This window comes from Coturnix japonica, chromosome 5 (genome assembly GCF_001577835.2).
Source record: "Coturnix japonica isolate 7356 chromosome 5, Coturnix japonica 2.1, whole genome shotgun sequence".
Lineage (NCBI taxonomy): Eukaryota > Metazoa > Chordata > Aves > Galliformes > Phasianidae > Coturnix > Coturnix japonica.
The window spans coordinates 24,885,665-24,906,153 of record NC_029520.1 but is presented as its reverse complement, the minus strand read 5'-3'; the positions used below and the strand labels follow the sequence as shown (position 1 = coordinate 24,906,153).

General features: G+C 43.3%; 1 protein-coding gene across 5 annotated transcripts in view; it reads left to right on the top strand.

Moving 5' to 3' along the window:
- The window catches only part of SMOC1 (SPARC related modular calcium binding 1), a 120,516-nt gene that overhangs the window by 91,347 nt on the left and 8,680 nt on the right, over positions 1–20,489 (top strand). For all 5 annotated transcript variants that reach the window (XM_015864713.2, XM_015864717.2, XM_015864715.2 and 2 more), the window contains 4 exons: positions 5,546–5,738; positions 6,233–6,315; positions 9,693–9,798; positions 19,046–19,293. In XM_015864713.2, coding sequence (XP_015720199.1) covers positions 5,546–5,738; positions 6,233–6,315; positions 9,693–9,798; positions 19,046–19,293 — 630 coding nt within the window. The remainder of the gene's footprint in view (positions 1–5,545; positions 5,739–6,232; positions 6,316–9,692; positions 9,799–19,045; positions 19,294–20,489) is intronic.

Sequence of the window (20,489 nt, the reverse complement as noted above, 5' to 3'; positions counted from 1 at the left end):
CATGTTTGTTCAGCTGGCATTGTGCTCCTAGTAAACACAGAAGGGGTTGTTTCTCTTCCTCCACCCATATCCCTGCTTTGGGGATAGGCAGCTGGTGCCTATTCATTGCTTTGCTATGGTAGTTCTGCCAGCCTTTGTGTGTACCAAAGGCTTTTCCAATTCTCTTTCCCCTCCAAAGTGGAAGGGATGCTGATTTGGGCTGCTGTTAGAACATGTGCTGAACTTTCCCTTAGGAGTGAGAATGTGTTTTCTGCCTGCGGCTTCTGTATGCTCCATATTTGGGCTGAGGCACCTGTTCTAGGGTGGCCTCAAGCCCTGTTTATATTACAGCTCGCTTATGCAACATGAATGCACTTTAATGCTGGTACAGAGGATATGCTAAAGTAAACCATTCAAGGCTACTCTTCTCCACCAGAGCAATGCATCAAGCAGCTAATTCAAAACAAAAATCAACCCCATTTGAATTAAGCTTCCCTGAGAGACCGGCAAATGCTTTCTTTCACCGGCAGGAAAACAGAGGCAAAAAGACACTCAGTCCTCACTTTTGGGTTGGTACAGGATGTGAGTAGGAACTTGGCAGTAGATATCCCTAGTGCTGTCTTTTATTCTGTACTGCACTGGTTCCTGATGCGGGAGGGACTCAAAGCTGAACAAAGGAAATTTGGGAGAGATATGTGTGTGATTTTTTTTGAAGCCGTATTTTGAAGTCAGGTCTCTACTGCAGTGCTGACAATAGGGGCTGGTCAAGAATCTTTCAGTAAAAGACCTTTTCCTCCCCTTCTGATGAATGCTCCTTCATGAAAACTGAAGCTTTTTGTAGGAACTCCATGGGAAAAGTTTCTCTGGTCCAGACGGAATTTCTGGTCAAAAGAAGAGAGAGAGAAAAAGGGATGCAAGTCTGCCCTCTTTGTGGGGTAGCCAGCAGCTCTGAGTTAGACTATTCACATAGGTTCATTAAGGCTGGGGAGAAGCGTGGAGGGAGGTTACACCCTCTGTTTTGCCTTAGTTGGAAGGAGGACTCTGTCTCTTGAGGATGATGTGGGGATCTCTCCAAGGTAGTTGGTTGCAGTGTCATATTTACTCTCCTTTTTTTATTATTATTTTTTAATAAGAAATTGAGTACAGAAGAGCAATATTCAAAAAATAACTGTGGTTGAATGGTGAATCTTCCTTGTGTCCCACCCTAACCATCTCCAGCATCTTGCAGCCCTGGGATCAGTGTTTGGTCTTTTGCCTCTGCCAGCAGTGAGCTTGGGCAGCTGGGAGGTGCCTGGACCTGGAGCAGTGCTTCAGCTGCAGCCAAGCCCTGCAGGCTGAGCATGAGAACTGTCAAGCACAAGCCTTCTGTTCAATACTGCTAGACACCCTCCTTTCTAACTCTGTAAGGTAAACAAACACCCCATCCCTTTAATAGGCATCTCATTTAATTAGACAGACAGATGAGTCCGTTACCTCATCCATCATTTTTATTGTGCAGACACTAGAAGTATTCTTGAATGTGTCTACTGAAGGGACCGGGCTTGAGAGGCCTTTTTATAAATCTGACCATGTATTTCTCTGAAAACCATTACTGGGAGACAATGGTTGTGTAAATAACTGGGACTGCTGATGTCCAAGCTTTGCTTTCCTGCAGTAGCTCATGGCTTCAGAGGTGCTACTTTTACACGTTTCAATGTTAGAAGAAGTCAAGACTAAGAAGCAACAGGAAGTTAGCATTTTAGAGCTGAACAGTTACAGTAAATTGGTTATTTCTGCAGCAATTCTCTCTTGTGTATGTGCATGTATTCACTGTCACTGGATTTGTTGTAAGGTGGATTTGCTGTCACTCAAAGGTTTTGTTAGCCCAGTGTAAGCAGGCTGGCGAGTGCTACTCAGCTACTTGGCTGATGGCTGTCATAAGTCAAAGCAGGGATGGCAGGAAAAAAGGGAATGTGACAGTGCCTTTTAAAAAAAAAAAAAAAAAAAGTGTGATGTTATTGTTGGTCTTGGGAAGGCTGTTTGTCTCTCACTGACTTGCTGTCTTAAACATTCCTCTCTGTGTTTAACATAGGGAAGGAAAGAAAGAAAGCCTTTTCCCTGGGTCTTTCTGTGCCTGCAACCCCCATTAACTCAAGCAAGGCATATGTACCCTGCACATGCAATAAAGATGTGCTGCTTTGTGAGATGGCAGTTTAATTTCATACCTGGCATTAAAGCTAGCTTGGCCGTAAGCTTTCCTTACCCTCCGTAAACTTGGCTTTGGCAACAACAAAGTTTCCAGTAAGCAGTCTGACTGCAATGGGCTGACTTCAGTGTGCTGGAGCCCGGGTAGCATTCGATGGTTCCTTTATTACCAGTGAGGCTGTCTTTAGTGTGACAATGTGCGTGGTTCATGCCAGGTCCCATGCTGGGGAAGCTGATGGTACGGATTTCCCAGCTGATTTTGCTGGCTGTTGGAATATACCCTTGCTATTAATACTCATGTTTGTTTTTAAGGGAATTAAGTGCTGTTAGAGTGATAGCTTGGAGGAAAGAGCCTCTCTAGGGGCTAGTGCTAGTTAATTCTGCCTTCTGCCTGCTAGACATATGGCACCAAAGGAACTTTCCACAAGGCTGTTGTCAGATCCACCGTTTAATGTCACTGTACTTGCTGTTTTGATCCCCTCTGGCTTAGGGAGGATAGAGTAGATCTGGAGAAGGTTCAGAGAAGGAGCAACTAGGTCAGCTGGGACTCTTCAGCATGTAAAGGAGATGAAGCAGGGATCTATAAAGTGGTGAGAGGCAGGGAGGGAGAGACTGCAACTGGTTGTTAACTGTCCCATCCTTCAGAAGAACCAGGGTCAGCAAACAAAACTGGTTGGAGCCAGGTTTAGATCACACCAAAGTATGTGCTGTGTTGCACACACAATATGCAGTTGAGCCAAAAACTAGCTGTGGGGTGTCACAGTCAGTAAAAGTTTATGAGGAGGGATGTGGCAAACTGGTGGAAGCAAAAAATTATAGCAATTTTCTAAATTCAAAATCCCTCTCTGCAAGTTTCTGATGCACAAGTTGTTGAGATTGAAAGTATATGTTAGAGGAATAACGGTATGCTCGTCCTGTTTCTTTGTTATCCTCTTAAGTGCCTGCTTTTGGCCACAATTGGAGATGAGAGAGTGATAAGTTGGGCCCTTGGTTTGCCACAGTGTGGCTGTTTGGTGTTCTTCAGGGTGCAGTTGAATAGATGAAGCTTTCATAGTGACTAATTCCATATGCATACTAGCAAAGAGAAAATTCTGATCTCTCTGCTACTTGAGCTATGGTGTTATGATTGCTAGCATCGGACCACTGAAAACCAATGACAGTGGTGGGTTTTGCATTGTTACATCTGTTTGGTGGCAGCTGAACAATACTGAGCAAGGTGCATTGTGTTTTTAGCCTTTGAACACCTTTCAAAAAGGAGTGGCTGGCAATTAGTTCTGTATTCTGGTACATAATGCCACGACTTCCATTCCCACGCATTTATCTTAATATGCACAGACAAATTCTTGCCATTTTCATGGCATAGTACAAACACTGTGTGTTTCAGTTCATACATATATTCTTCATGTAATTTACATTGCTCACTGGAAATATATATATAGTATCAGGTACTAACTCATTAAAAGAGGCTACTTTCTTTCCTTTCTTTATTCATTTCAATAAAAGTGATACATGTTGTCCCAACAAATACGCACAAAATGTTGACATTTTTATCCCAAGCCAATTTTAGCACTAGTTGCGCAAGACTCAACGGACTTGAGAGATCTTAGTTTCAATGTGTGCTCTCAGGAAGTTTCGGGATTTAGATAGAAGAATTTGTGGAATCTGGATCTGTTCAGTAGGAGGTGTTTTTGTTTTGTTCTGCTTATTGCATAAAACGATGACAGTCAGAGAGTTCTGGCTGTGAGAACGTTCCTCCTCAGCAGTGGATCGAGGTGCAAATTGCCATCAGGCAGCCCACAGGCATGGGGCCCTGAGCTGTGAGTGCTTTGCTGGGGAGCCTACAGCCCTCTGCTCAATGCGTTCTCTGTCCAGGCGCAGCTTGGGAACAGTCACGGGGCCTTTTTTTCAGATGTGAAATCTGTCAGCAAAATGAAGTCAGCTTAAATATCAGCTGAGGCTTGAGCTCCCTTTCAGTTTTTGTTGACTTTATCCCCCTCCTGCTCCTTCCTGATCAAGTTTCTCTCTGCTTGAGTCAGACTTGCCGACACTTAGAAGTTTTTAGCTTGTGTTTCAGTTGTGTGGATTTGCGTGTGATGGAGCTGAGGTACCCTTTATATTCCTGAAATGCTGAGGAGAGAGGGAGACCACGCTGGGTCTTTGCGACTCCTTGTGTTAGCTGCTATGATTCAGTCTGGTACCCAGAGCACGGTGCGTTCAGGTGGTGCTGTGCAGAACTGCTGCTGTTTGGTGTGTGACACCTGCTGCCTGTCCCAGCATTTATGGCCAAAATATAAGATGGAGCTGATGGAGTGCAGACAGACAGGCAAAATATAGGGAGACAGTGGGTGTTGCTGGGTCTATGCTGAGCCTGTCCTAGAGTAGGACACTTAGGTAGTGCAGGGGAACAACTGCAAGTTTGGGATGAACCCCTGGCATCACTGCCTGGTGATGTTGAAGCATTTTGTGTATTGAGAGCAGGAGGTAGTTCCTGGCATTGGCTTATTTCAAATGAAAAAACAACAAAAACACTACAAAAACCAAAGTAAACCACGAGGGAAGCTGGGGAAGGACAGAGCTGTAACCACTTCTGGCTTTCATCACTCTCTTAATGATAGAAGTCAGCAGTTGTCTTTTCTTTTTAATTTTTTTTTTTTTTTACTCTCTACTTCATGTATTTTAATCCTATGATCATCAGTATTGACTGCTTTCTCTCCTACATTGCATGCTTTTTTTCTCTCTCTGATATCTTCTCTGCTTTCCAAAGCTGAAGTTGTTTTCTTTCTCCTTAAAAGACCAGAATGTTTGAAGACTTGTTATTGAGAACTTCTGTCTGTTGAGATAAGCAGATTGTAATGTCCTGTGTAATATTATCCTATTTACTTGATAAAGTGGTGTCAAAACATAACTTTCTTCTCCATTTGGGCACATGTGGCCCTATCTCATTAGCATCCTATAAGGCTTATAGAATGCTAAATGAGATAGAATAATGCACTACATTCTGGATGAATAGGTGGTGGGAGCAGGGCATGGCTGCCAGCACCTTTGTGTAACTGAAAACCATGAGTCACAAGTGAGAACCTCCAAGTATGTGAAAATATCACCTGCAAAAACCTTACCCAGGGGCTGCAATTTCTTGCTCTTCCTGGTTTGCTGGGCACGCATGGCCAGAATCCATCATCTTGTAACGTCATCTCTGATCATAGGAAGAAGTTCTCAGCCCTGAAATCTCCTATTCTCTAGCTTTGTAAGCGTGCTGGTGTTACTGGACAGAAAGCACACTAAGGTCTGCTGTGGAGGGTATCCCTGACTAGCTAAGCTGAGGAAGGTGATCTTGGTTTGACAGTTTTTCTCTGTACACCTCCATCTCCTTCCTGTCTTCCAGAGAAAGTTCACTCCTGCGACCAGGAGAGACAGAGCGCACTGGAGGAGGCCAGGCAGAACCCCCGCGAGGGTATCGTCATCCCTGAGTGCGCTCCAGGAGGGCTCTACAAACCAGTGCAATGCCACCAGTCCACTGGATACTGCTGGTGCGTCCTGGTGGACACCGGACGCCCTCTGCCTGGTACTTCTACTCGGTAAGGGCTGCAAGCCTGGTGGGATGCCTGCTTGGGGGAGATGAGCCATGAAAAATAGTACTGCTGTAGTAGATAAGTTAGTACTTCTTGGGCAGTGCACTCTGAGCTACCTTCCCTTGGGCAGTGCACTCTGAGCTACCTTCCCTAGAGATAGCGATGCAATATGTACCATAGTAAGTGTCCTCTGTAGGAGTTGGTGCACAGTAACTGCTTTCCTCTCAGAGAAATATTATATAAAACTGCCTTTTTTTTCTCCTTTTTTTCTGGCATGCAGCTTTCTGGTGGAAGCAGGTGCCAGTCCTTTGCTCAAAATGCAGGCCCATGTTATGAGGGGTAGAAACTGAAGTGCCTGTGTTGCATTATCCTCTGCTTTATGTTTCTATCTGGCAGCCATTTAGATCCCACCCAGAACAAATTTAGAACATTCCCCAGTTTTATCATCTAATGACACTAAAGCCATATCACATAGTCTACCATCTTTTATTCTTTTCCAGCTATGAGACTCCAGTGTGTGAAAGTGATGCCAGGTCAAAGAGCACAGAGATTGATGATCCATTCAAGGACAGAGAACTTCCAGGTTAGTAAAGGATGAGAGCCCGTCTCTGCTTATCTTGCCTTGGGACTTGAACAGGCCTATAATATTGTTGAGGCGATTTCCCTCACTGTGCTTATTTTACCGTGGGTTTTATTCTACATTATTTTGGATAACTGGAAGAGCTTGGGAGTGTTTGGAGGGGCTGCTTTATTGCCTGTCTGCTTTTCTTTGGAAACATGGCTGAGATAGAATTTTTGGGGAAAAAAAAAAAATTGGGATGCCTGGATGTACCCTGGCTGAAGAATGGGCTCAGCATTCAAAACCTTTCTTCATAGCTTGGCCAGAACAGGATCCTTCCTGTGTAGCAGGGCTGGCTTTTAGTAGCTTGATGGTCTGATGAGCAATGATGGAGGACACAGATGGCAACTGTCAGTGGATCAACTGGCTCCCTGGCACTGCAGGACTGTATTCCTGGTGCACTAAGGTCGCTTACCTAGTGCTGACTGCTTTCTTGGCTGGAGTGGGTCCCTCACTTTTTACCTGAGACCCGCTTTATCTCCCATTGCTGCTTGTTTTCTCTTAATCTTTTCCCTCTTATCAATTTGACAAGCCATAATTTCCTATTTGCTGCTTTGTTTCTGCTAGGAAGAGGTGCTGGGCATAGGTGTCTGAACAGCTCTTAAAAATGTCATACACACATGCTCTGTTTTAATTTCCTTCTGCATTTGTAAGGTACACAGGGAAGGGCCTTCACTTGAGAGATCAGCAACTGCTCTGTTGGGTGGGGAATGACTCCCAAGAACAGAAGCTATGGTCAGTCCTTTCTACAGTGAGGGGGAAGTAGAGACCTGAAGTTCCACAGAAAAAGCTGGTAGCAATGAATCTGCTTCACTTTCTTCTGTCCCTTCCTAGGGCTAACATGAAGTGAGTTATCTCTCACAAGTTAGCAAAGGAAATGAGATTTGTTCCAGATTTGCCTTTTGCATCTCCTGATTCACCTGCCAGCTCCTGACCTTGGGCTCCATAGCTCAAAGCTTAACAGCTCTGCCCCCAACATGGCTCTCTACTATGCAGCTGCTCATTTTCACAAGATATGTAGAAATTTCTTATCTGCCTTCCTCTTACACTGGAAATTGGCCATTTGATTCAAGTATTACTTTGGGGGGTGCAGGATCATCCCATTTAGTGAATCAGCTAAATGATTACGTTAAGGCTCATTTCCTTAGGAAATCATTGTAAAATAGAACAACCTGACTTCCTTTCTTCTCCCTCCTGTTTTCCCTTTGCTTTTCTGCTTCTTCTTGCATTTATTCTCTGTATCAGCAGAACTTAGTGAAAATCCTTTGCCTTTGGACTCCTTAGAGTTTCTTTCTGATTTCTCAGGAAGACAGAATGGTTTCTTCTTCCTTCTTCTGCACTACAGCTGCAACTGGATGAAGGGGTGGGAACTACGCAAGGCTCAAGAGGACATATTATAGGATGCTCTGTAGCATCAGACTCCAGGAGAATTCTCAGCTCAGGTCACTGTTTTGTACCTTAGTGAACATTCAGCTCTGTGCTTGGATGTATGGTTCCCATCCCTGATGATTCCTATTGCTAGAAATACCCTTGTCTATGAAGAGAATAGGAGATGGAGCAGGGGTGTTATGTATCCTGATTTGTCTGCTCCGTAGTCTTTTGATGCAGACTTGAGGTTTGCTTGATTAGCTACTCTTATATATAAAAATTCACTGGTGAGTCAGTACAGGGAATGAGAAAAGACGTTTTATTCTACCTTTTCTCTTTCTTATTGGAATTGAACTTTTAGAAAAATCTCTGCTTTCATTTGAGACATCTTTCCATTTGCGTCCACTTCTCCGAGGGAGGTCCCTTAATTACCCCTTTTTGAGAGTCTTGCCTATCCTCCAGACCTTCAGTGCTTCAGGCAGTAGCATCCTTCTTCTGTGTGATCCTGCACAGGCCAAGCTGGGAGAGACAAGAGTATGAATCTGTGCATACCCTTCACATACCTTCTTCACAAACTGTGTCGTGCTGCTCCCACAAGAGTCAGAAGAAAGAAGGAAGGCACGTGTTGCTTGTACATAGCAAATGGCAAGCTGCTAATTCCTGCAGACGGTGAGATGCTGAGGCCCCAGGGAGATGACTTCTAGCAAATGGTTTTTCAACCTTCTCATTACTGCAACAAAAAGCTCCTTTAAGTGAGTGGTCTCCTCTGGCTGCCATAGCAGCTTACCCATTACAATGCTGACATTTTCTGGACCACGTGCCAAACAAGTGCTGAGGGGTGTGCGTGTGTGTAATACACGTAATATGGAGACAGGCTAGGGACTGTTGGTTAGCTGTTGCAGAGAACAGTGCCTGTAATGCTGCAAAGGAGGGAGTTTTGTCAGATCAATTTGCAAGCTGCCTTCAGCTGTCAAGGGACTGCAGTAGGTTTCTGCTGCTGTGTTTGGGGTACACGTGCTTCTCTGCTTGTCTGGGAAAAGCAGAAAGTGTTGACATTGCTACTTGTTACTAAGGCAATACTGTTCTCTGGTACTGCTCTTCTACGTGGATAATTGGTAGTGAATAGATGTTTTGGGGAAGAGAAGAGTAAGGAAGGTGGTGATGGCTTCAGTGTCACTTCAGGGAAGACAGTAGGATGCTAGGTGGTAGGTCTGGACAGTGGCTGCATAGTTTGCCTCATAAAGGTGAGGAGACAGAGATTCATGTCTCAACTCTGTCGTAAGATTGACAGGAGACTCCATCATTCTGTAGTTATAGTGGTGGGTAACTGGATGGTCTCAGGTCTAAGTCATGCAAATAGTTACCAAGCTTGTCCACAGCCTGTTTTGTCCAATTCCTGCCCAAATCAGCAGTGACTGGAAGCTCTTGCCATATGATCACGTGGTCAGACATATTTCCAGTGCAGTCTGGTCATGCAAAGAACTGAACTATTGTGGTAGCTGCTGGCAGACAGTACTCTGTGCCTGGAGAGGGAGGTACAAACAGCAGCACTCACTTTGGCCCATGCTTTAAGAAGCTTTAAGCTGTCAGTTAGAGCATCAGAACAGCCGTGTTTTTGGAGGAAGATGACCCAGGAGGTAATGAATTGTTTTTTAAACTCCTGTACAAGTGTTACCATGGGAACTCTGTCTGCCAGACACTTCCAGCACATCCCTGTGGTTATGCTGGTAGGGAACTGGGAGAGGCTGTAAAGCCAACCACATGATCTTCCTGCCAGATATTGTTGGTGACCGTGTGTGTGCTGGACAAAGCTGCAGGACAAATTGCCATGCAGAGAAGGAATTTTTCTGCCTTTCTTGCAATGATATCTACAATGTTACAAACAAAGGAGGTTCTGACTGGTCCTTGCTGCACTGGGCTGGGAGACCAGTCTTGTGTGCTCTTGCCTTAAACCTCCTCTTTTCTTTTTTCAGGCTGCCCAGATGGGAAGAAAGTTGAATTTATCACCAGCTTACTCGATGCTCTCACTACGGACATGGTACAGGCTATTAACTCAGCAGCACCTACTGGGGGTGGGAGGTGAGTCCAGAAAGCACCTGAGCTGAACCCACCAAGGTGATTGCTGTGGATACCTGTGAGGTGGGGGTGGGAGGGAGAGCGGTGCTCTGAGCTGATTCCCATTCATCTGGATTGCTGGGAGAGGAACCAGCACTGCACGATCAGAGGCTGCTGGGTCTTGTCCTGGTAGTCTGGCGTTCCTGCTCCCACCCCTCCTCCCTGGCAGCTGTTCCACCATAAAGGTTAGTATAGCCCATTTGAAGTGTGAAATGAGAGCTCAGTGGGAGGAAGTGTCTTGTTCTTTTGTCCCCTAGTCTATGAAAAGACCTAATAAAATGCAAATGGGATGAAGGAGACCGTGTGGCCTAGTGGCTACCACAGGGAGTGAAGAATGTGAACGGAATTCTTGGCAACGCAAGTGCTGTGGTTTTGCTGTGGGGCTGAAGCCAGCCTGTGGATGAGGATAGATGCTGTTTTTCATGACCCTCCCCTCTGACCAGCTGCCTCTTCATCCTTCTTGGAAGGAGCAGCAGGTCAGGCTTGTTGAAAGAGGTGTGCAGAAGTGTGCTTTTCTGGGGAGCTGGGAAAGCTGAGATCTTGTCTCCCCCTCCTGTTTGATGATAGGAAATCCCCTCAGTTCAGCAGCTGCAGTGCTGCAACGTGCCAGGTAGGACAGGCCACTGGGAAAGGACTTTGTTGAGTTTAAAAGAAATGCTGTGTGGCTGTGACTAGGCAAGGCTTCTATGGTTCTGACTATAAAAGGGGACAGTGCTAGCTTACCAGGCAGGGATGCCACAGCAAATAATGTGCTCAAATTAATGCAGATGTAGAGATGGAGGTACCTTTGTGCACGTTGCTTCCAGCATGTAGAGTAGTGTTGATGTTCTGTTTCTCTCTTTCAAAATGCATAAGGAAGCGGTGCCGTCTTAAAATTCTCAAGACAAAAACTTCCTGGGTGGCACCTTTGTGCTTCTTGGTTGCTGGATGGATTGCTTGTGAACCCATATGTTTTTAACTTTGTGTTTGGACCTTGCAAATGAAGCCTGTTGCTGAATGCCTGCACATGGGATAGTCTGCAACCCTTCGAATTAGCAGTATATGCCTAGCATGTCTGTACTCATATAAACAGGATGAAAAATGCCCCAAGGATGGGAAATACGTTGTTCTCTCCCAGCCATAAGCATTCCAATGTCAATTCTGTGTAATTTGCATGGTTCGAATGCTGTGGGTGGGGGTGGCAGGAAGCCCTGGAGAGTATTTGATATTTATTTGGCATCTTTGGCACAGAGTCTGAAATCCAGCCAATGTAATCATCACTCTTAAAATAAAGCTTAATATAAACCAATATTGTAGAGACCAGAGATATATATGCCCCCACTGCTCTTCCATAAACCCAGCAGGCTTTCTTCCTAATGTCCCCCAAGCTTTGTGTATTTCTCAGCTTTGAATAGAAGCCTTTCTGGCAGAATTTTTCACTGCCCGGCTCTTCACAGTCGCCACATTGATTTATTTTCAGCTGCGGTGTCAGCAGCCCAGTTGAAAGGGGAAAAAGAAATCTTTTAGCAGTCTGTCCTTTGTAAGGCGAAAGGCTGCTGCCACCCAAATATTCTGCCTGCTCCCAGCTGTGATTAAGTTCAGGAAATTGCTCTGGCATAAACTTCCGCGTGCATCAGTGAGGGTAAGTGCATACCCCGAAGAGCCCACATCGAGCTTTTCCATCCATGTGCCACCATGGAGCCATTTTATTTTGGAAAAGAAAAATAAATAAATAAATTCAAGGAATTGAACAGTTTAATCAGTACAGCTTTCATTTGGTATGAGTTTGCAGAGCTGGGAAGCCAGGAAGCAGTCTCTATGCAATGAGTCCTGCTTTCCAAGTTTCCCAGAGGGGAAAATTGTCCAGAGTCCTCTCTTCAGGAACATCTAAAATTCTGCTGGGTGACCTGGCTTCACTCTGGCATTAGAAATGAAAGCTCTTTTTCATGGATATTTTATTTATGGGGCTAATGAACTCTTTTCCAGCCTTAACAACTAATGTTATACTTAATTTATGACAGTGCTTATCCTGTACCTCCCTCGCCCAGGTTTGTTGAGAAGGTGATGTTGGAAAGAAAAGCTTGAGATCTGGTTTAGCTTAGTGTCAGCTGAGACATGTTTGTGAGGGAAGTTTCACTTATTGCAGGCTCTTCTCCATCTTTATAACAATGGCAGGGCAAGCGCTGCATTTAAACACACACTGCCTTCCTCTGTATCCTACCTCTTTCTTCCAAGTGTTCACCAATTTTGGACCCTTTTAGAGGCTGAACAAATTAAGCCAATAATCAAAATAGTTTATTCAAAGTTTAAAAATAAGCTTTTAAGTCGCAGAGGACAGGCAAACTCGATACAAACAAGCTGTTTTCCCCACATCAGCTGGCCCCGTATATTGTCCTGTGAGTTCTAAATACAAAGTGAGCACTTTGGGTGTATGTGGACTGAATGCAAGGCCTGGCTTCCAGAGCAGGGACAGAAATGGAGCAGTACCCAAAACAGTTACTGAAATGGATTGAACTGTGGATACAAGATTGCAGTGTGGGACTATGGCAAAAAGTGAGTATTATTGTCAGAGAGGCAGTTTTAGGGAAGAGGGGTTATTTGCATTTCTCTGTGGCAGGAGGGAGATGGAAATGCCGTACAATGTACACTTTTGGTATCAACATTAAAAGAGGGAATAACACACAGAGAAGAGCCTTGCCAAAGTTTTTAAGGGCTTAAAAAACCCTATGAGTGAGAGTTTTAATGAGTTCAGGCTTCCTAGGATAGTAGAAGAAATAAAAAAGGATTGAAAGATGATTACTTATAATCTGAGTGAGTCCATAGGGACGCAAGCTCCGCAGGCTCTTTAGTCTAACAGGGAAGAGCATGATCAGCTGAATATAAACCAACCTGTGATCAACATTTCTTTAAAGCAAAGCTATTTGCAAGGCAGAATGAACTAATGAGGATGGTGATGGATTCCCTCTCTGTAAGACTTTTCTTTTTGGGCTTGATACCTTTCAGAAATGCTTTAGTCAAATCAAAGTTCTGATCCTAATAGTAAATTGATTCACAGTCTGTGTGTTTGCTGTACAGGAGTTCGGATTAGCTGACCCTGCAGCTTTCAGCCTGAACCTGAATGCGTGGAGTAAAAACTGCCTGTGTTTGCTGAGCATCTTCAATACTTTACCTAAATATGTGGCAAAGTTCTCTATGGCTTTGCAATGGATGTGTTGTTATTTTTTCTTTGGAGGGAAAGGAAAAATGTAAAGAGAAAAAAATGCTAGAGATCTGCATTTAAAACTCTACATAAGGCTGTGCCGAACTGCTTGCTTTACACTTGACAAACACCAAAACAATCTAGTAGCAGCAAAGTGAGGCAGTACAACTTGTTTGTTGCTTCAGGCAATGTAAGTAAAACCTGATAAGACTTTTTTTTTTTTTTTTTTTTTTTAATTGGGCATGCTTAAAACAACCTTGTAATCCCTTATAGGTCTTGTCTCGTTTAAGCAAGTTCAAAGCTATTGATTTTAATTGAGTTACTCTTGCTTTACAATAACGTAAATGAGAAGAGAACTTCCCTTCGTCATGGCCCTGGTTTATATTACAGCAAAATAGCCAAATAGACTTCATTTAAACTTTTGAAACAGAAAATCTCTGGTAAAATTCATTCTTAGGTTTATTGCATAAACTCCAAGGCACATCTTGTTACTGTATGTTTTCAAATTAATTAAGGAAACTCTTGTAGGAAATAGGTTTAATAAACAGTGTTTTGTGTCATGCATAAATCCTATATAATAGAAGCAGCATTTTTTTGTTGTTGTTAAAAGAAAAAAAGAGTTCACTTTTTAGTACATTTGATTCTATTTTGTAAGTCAGACATATTCCTGTCACATGAGGCCTAAACTGGAATAGGCCAAAGGAAATCCCAGCCTCCCTCTACCCAATCTAAAACACTATCTTTAGTCTTTGCCAATTTGGGAATCAATTTTAATTGCCAAAATGTGCTCACTGTAGCTTGTTACATCATCAGGAAAAATATGAATGCCCTGTGGAGTTTTGGGTTAAAAGAGCGGCTTCTGACAGCTATCCTTATCATGTAACTCAGCAGCTGTGTGCCTTCATTGTAAGCTGCCAATTATTTCCCATGTAATAGCCCTAAAAGGTACTTCAGAAAATTGCCCCCAAGGTTCTCTTTCATGCTGTAGTTGTGCAGTTGGAAGCAGGCAAGTAAAGCTCAGCACATCTCCAGGGTGTTCTGAAGTTGAGCCGTGTTTTAATAAAGATTGACACTTTCAAACAGTGTGGGGAAGTTAATGCCCAGCTCCTATTGCAATTCAATTGAAGTTGGATACTGAATTCTCTTTATGCTCTTATGGAAATTCTAGCCTAATTAAAGATATGAGAGAGATCGTGTAATAGGAGGATCCTTTAAAAGTCAATGTGGAATGAAGGGAGTTGATATTTAAAGCTCCTAAATGATTTATCCCACAATCTTCAGAAAAGTTGTGTTCAGAATAATGTTTCGTACACAACTTAGCCGGAGGGAAGAGAGAAAGAAACTGGCTCTGTAATGGGAAGATAGCTTCAGTTTTAGCTGTAGAGGAATTATGCATTCCTTGTAATGAATTTGGACTGCGCAGTAACCTTTTGTTTAGTCTGAACACAGCTTATTTTATTTTTTTTTTAGCTTCTTGACTCTTTCCCTACGGGAAAGGGAGAATAAGAAAACATACACAATCCTTTTTACAATTTCATTAGAGTAATCCTCTTTGATTCAAGCCATGTTCCACAGTTAGAGCTTTTAGCTTTATAATAGACAACCTCAAGGAATGACAAAAGGAGACAATGAAGTGGAAGCAGAGCAGGAAAGAAGAATCATGAATTTTACTTCAGTCTGTTAAAACTGTTGCCACTTTCCATCATCACTTGCTGTGGGCATCGTTAGTGCTCTCCTGGGCATTGACAGCTAAGGTCAGTCCTGATATTCCTTTGCACCCCTTCTTTGTTAAGCTACAGCACCAAGCAAGGCACAAATGCTTGCAAAAGCATTTCAAGATTTAGAAACTTACAGCTTTAAATACTGTAGATAACCTGACTACAAGCATGCCTTGTGTGCTAGGAGTGGAAGCTGGGCTGTTTTTCTGCTCTGTCGCTTTTGCTAGTAGTTTCTTGTTCATCAGTGCTCTTTCATCCTGGAATTAGCTCCCACTGGTTTATAGCCCCCATTTCAGTCTAGAGTTAGGGATGTTAACCTGGTCTTAATCCCCTTCCCTTCGCCTGCCTCAGCTGCTATTGTTGCCAATTAAAGTTTGTATTAGAAAGTAACAGATTTTGGAAAAACCTTTGAACAGGTGATAATCTGCTGGGTACTTCAGAGCTTGTGACCTTGCTTTGTCCCAGAGATGTATTTTGTGTTTGGAGATTTTCTGTCACTGCGATAGTACAGGGAGTCTGTGCAGTGGGGCTGCAAGGGTGCAGGGAGCAAAGGATTGACTCTGAAAGGAAGGGACATAGTTTTACTCAGTAAAATGTAGTTGAGCCTATTACCCTTTGACAATGCAGCCAAATGGAGGAGAATGTGACTGCACACTGTACATGTTTCGGTATGTGTGTATTGTCTGACCTTGCTCTCCTCTATTTTAAGCTAGATACCTCCCCTTTCCTGTACAGTTCACTCCTTTCTTGCTAGGGACCTCAAGGGGTGGAGAGCATTATAGACTGCTTGCAAAGAGCGTGTTCAAGCTGTCTAGGTGGTATTTGGGCATATTCTTCCCTCTCTGCTCCAGAATTTAATGCAGCTGCAAGAAGCATGTGTCCATGTTTATTCATAGCTTTCTGTCCATACCCCAGTTAGAACAGATGATATGATGTTCCATGGAAGTGTGTCTCAGCTGGAAAAATAGCCTTGTTAAAAGTAATAGTACATTAACCCAGGTGCCTTCAGGCACTAGAGGGTGAAGAGAAAAGTAAAGAGCTTCCCATGAGGGAGCTGACAGCACATTATACATGAAGAGGGGCTAACAATTACTTAGACAAAACTATTCACTTGATAATAGTGAATTAGTAAGAAAACTGAAAGAGCAGATTACCTGTCCTTGACTGCTAATGACAGACCTCCCTTCCCTGTTGGGCTGTATGATGGAGCTAAACTTGCTGGCTTTTATGTAGTCTGCATGAGAAGCCTGAGAAACTATTAGCATACTGCAGCAAGAGACAGGTTCAGTGGATTTTTCGTGTGATTGGTGTTGGAGTAAGAGGTGTTTTATTGTAAAATGAAAATGTGCTGTGGAGAAGCAGCCCAGCAAATTAACTTTGCATCTGAGGACTGATGCATTTCTCTTACAACAGCAATGGGGAGGCAATAGAATAAAACTCCCCAAGAATACTCCTTCAAACTCTGCACTAGCAGAACAGTTAGAGCCCTCAGATATATTTCAGCTGACCCAGCATGTATGGTTGTTGTCATGGCACATTATCAAAACTAAGTGGCTTAGCAATGCTGTGAAGTTGCTTCAACTTGTGTTTCGTGGATGGAAAGTAAGTGTCTTGCATGGACAGTCTTGAAAGTCAAGATATTCAGATGGATGTTGTAACCCCAGCATTCTCAGTCTATCATGTAATTGCACAGTGCATGGGGAAGGTATGGCTGCCCTGAGATGATGTGGATATTCAAAGTCCTCCCTGTTCTGAGGTTCTGGATTATCATCAGAAAGGGCAGGCAACCAGCTCAGGAACTGCAGTGCTTTTAGACCAGCCAGCAGGAAGTGGTAAAAACTTAGTAATAGCTCTATCTTCCTTCCTTCTACAGTCATAGAAGTTAAACTAATTCCCTTTAGTTCCGTTAGCATGCTGCTGTTTTCAGTAAAAACGCTCAGCTTGTTTGTAGTGGCTGAGACTGATACATCATCACCTCATGAGTCAATGTATTTGTATTAGCCTGTGAATTGCCTTGGTTTTCTTTTTGGAAGTGCTGGAGAAAACCATGTAGCCTCTTCTAGTAACTGGGAGAGCTCCTCCTTGATGTGTTTCTGAAGAAAAAAAGGCCCTTTGAAGTCTTGCTTTGGTGCATCCCTTCAGCAGGTAGAGAGAAGCAAGAGCTCCTGTCTTTCTGCTGTCAGTGCTAGAGGTGCTCTTTCCCTTTTCTTCGTTTCTGTGTCTTGAGATCTGGGTCTTCAGAAAACAAAGGTCAGAGCCAAGGGCAGGACAGTGTGTGGACCAGGAGAATCTCACATGCAAAAACTGGGGTTCCTGTATCTCGAAAAGCAAAAGCAGAAGCTCCTCTTTTGAAATACAGAACTTCTGGCTCTTCCCTGTGGCTGTTGGAAACATGCAGGTCTTCAAATGATAGCCAGCTCGCTCCCAACAGGGAGAGAGGCCAATGACTGTGTTTATAAATGTCATAAAAACAAGCCACAGGATGTGTTTTTATTCTCTCCTGTCATCCTGTTCTTCATGTTGAGTTTCAAGGCTCTAAAAAATCCAGGCACTCCCTTAGCTTCCTGGGGAGATTTTTGCAATTTCTACTTGTCCATAGGTAGCTCCAGGGGCTTGCCTTGTGTTTTGGCTCCCAAAACTAAGACAAACTTATTCCTAACCTCTTCTTCCTCCCACACAGTGTTTATCCCACTGTACATTGACCAGATGCTGTGACTGGATGCCAGGCTGCTTCTTAGCTAGGAATTAAATGATGAAGGAGACATTCTCAAGTAAAACCTTGTGAAATATGTTGTGTAGGTTATTTACCTCTTCCCAATATGTGAATTTACTTTTGGAGGGATCCAGATGTTCCCAGATAGTGACTACCTTTCACATTAGTAATGTGCTGTGATTGTAGGTTTTTATTTTCTTTTTCAGGCTTTGTAGCTACATTTTAGAGGCAGAAGGGGTCATATGAAAAGGTCAAAAGGATTCTCACCCTTCTAGTTCCCAAATAAGAATTTTTCAGTGGCCATTTAAATGTATAACCTACCAGTTTCTCAATTAAGGTTGACGATATTCTTAAAATGCATTTTATAATGTACACCTTAGTGAAACTGAACCTGGGTTCATATTTCCCTAGCTTGAATGCCCAGGACTCACACCAGAACCTGGCTGCCTGCAGCACACAACTGTTCTTCCTCTCTCATTGCTGGGGAAGGAATTAGGCAGCAGCTGGATGTGTCTCCTGGAATAAGTCAGAGCAACCAGTGCCAGTGTAGCATGTCTGACTGCCTGTCCACTAATTTCCATGCCATGAAATGCTTTATGCTTGGGAGGAAAAAGGCTCAAGTCTCAGCATCGTTTTAACTTTTTTTAATGATACATTCATCACTTGGAGAAAAAGCAGGCTACCTTAGTGAACTTTAAAAAAAAAGACTTCTTTAGAAAGGATTTCTTCCCTGGTTCTTTGTATCACTGAGGAATAATCCCTTTCCTACTGCTGGAGAGCACCTCATACCATGTAAATGTATGACCTACTGCCTCCTTGGTAAGGGCCTAAGATTGAAAGGCAGCATTTTCTAGTCACATGTCTTCAGCTGAGACTGTTCCTCTTCTGGTCCTCCTCTGTGATATTTTTTGTTATTGTCCACAGAAAGGAAATGTGAGCCAAAGAACGTCAAATTTGTAATATCAGAATAAGTAAGAAATGGAGCACACTGAAGTTGCCAGTTCCATAGTATTGTTTTTAATGGATTTGTGGTGCTTGTCTGCTGTGGAATTCATGTGTATAAATCAACCATGTGAAAAGCATTAAATATGCTGCAAATACAGCACAGGAGTTCAGATAATATAAATAGATACAGCAAGAATGTTTCATCTTGCCAAGGACATTTTCAAATAATGAATGTGTCTTGCATTAAATACGTTTGTTCCCTTTCTGAATCCTAGATGTTGCTATCACAAAAACTACCGTGGCAGCTGGCATTCGTGGCTCTCACATTGGTAAATCAAGGGTCAAAAGGACCATGGAGGCTGCTTTTTGCCCTCCAAAGGGGAGTCCTCTGGGATTAGGCAGAGTTTCAGCAACTGGTGTGAAGAGAGACAGAGCTACTGAGGATATCAGTCTTCCGGAATCCCTTGCCACCACTTGTGGCATCTTCAGATATAGTTCCTCTCTCTCTCAATAAAGATCTCAGCTAAAAGGAGGAGATTGTAAGATTTGTGTATTTATCCTGCTTTACATATGCCATAGTATGTGGCTCATCCATGCTCATGACAGCGTTGGTAAGAGAACCCACTTTATTGGGGGCCTCTGCTTTCCCTATTGCAGGTTCTCCGAGCCAGACCCCAGCCACACACTGGAGGAGCGAGTGGTACATTGGTACTTCAGCCAGTTGGACAACAACAGCAGCAATGACATCAATAAGCGAGAGCTGAAGCCTTTCAAGCGTTATGTGAAGAAGAAAGCCAAGCCCAAGAAATGCGCTCGACGTTTCACTGACTACTGTGACCTCAACAAGGACAAGTCTATCTCACTCCAGGAGCTGAAGGGGTGCTTGGGAGTTAGCAAGGAAGGAGGTAAGTGGCTTTCCTTCCCCATTCTGTGAGAATAAATGTCTGATGTAGAGTTACATTAAATTCAGAAATCGGTTCTATCTGAGATGATTCAAAAATGCCACAGTTTGCATGAGAAAATGAGTGATTAATATCCTGCCATGCAATTGCAGTTCATTATTTTTATGGCTCTGTCTTAAAGTCCTTATCACAGACCTTTGTGCTAAGAACTAAATCAGTATGGGGCAAAAAGATGAGCCTTACCCAGAAGCCTCCTTGTACTGTAAAAGTCCTTAGAAACTGCAGTTCAGTTCAGGACCTCTCTGAGTAATACACTGCTAACAATATTCTGTTGCCTCAACCATGTAGGCTGGATGATGTATGAGGCAGCACAGACCCAGTCCTTCTCCAGAGGCCCTGTTGACTAACTGAAACAATATTTATTTTCATCGCTAAATCCGGCATGCAGGAGGGGGGATGACGCAGAGAGAACAACTCAGAAGGAAAGTGCAGGACTGTACTGTTGGACTTCTTCAGAGTTAAATTGCATTTTAAGACTGGGGGAGAATTGGGGCATAGGAATAGCTCTTCTTCCTGTTTAGTCACTGAGCAATTGGCCCAGTTAGTCTTTGACTATGTGCAGATTTGCCTGGCAGGAGAAGGTAAGCAAGGAGATTCCAAGGGACTAATTTCCTGTGCAGGTGTTTTGGTTGTGTGGACAGCTCTTGTTATAACTGTCATGCCGGTTGGGGAGGATGGCTAGCTTTGTTTTTCCAGTCCTAGCTTTTCCTTAATGTTTTCTTCAGGTTTTGCATGCATGAGAAAGGAATGAGTACTGTTGAGTGTTGAGAAGCTTCTTTCTCTGGGTGCTTTGCAAATATCTTGATTATCATAATAAGGCCATTGCATTACTTGTCAACTGTGAGAAGTTTTAAGCTTTCCTACCTTGGTGGAAGTTGTTTTCTTAGTCATTAGTACTTTACTGTGAAATTACATACCAAAATAGCAGCCCCATTCCTTAATTTTATTACCTTCCCACTAGAAGAATATGCCAAATGAGTTTTATTGCTGTTTGGCCTGGAATAAGACTCTCTGGAATCTGCTGCCTTGGCCCACTGACTGTTCAGAATTTTTATGGAAGGGGGAGAAAAAAGGAGAGAAAGAAGAAAATGAGAATCTTTGAGCTCAGGTGAAGAGGAAAGTAAGCAGCAAGGGAGATG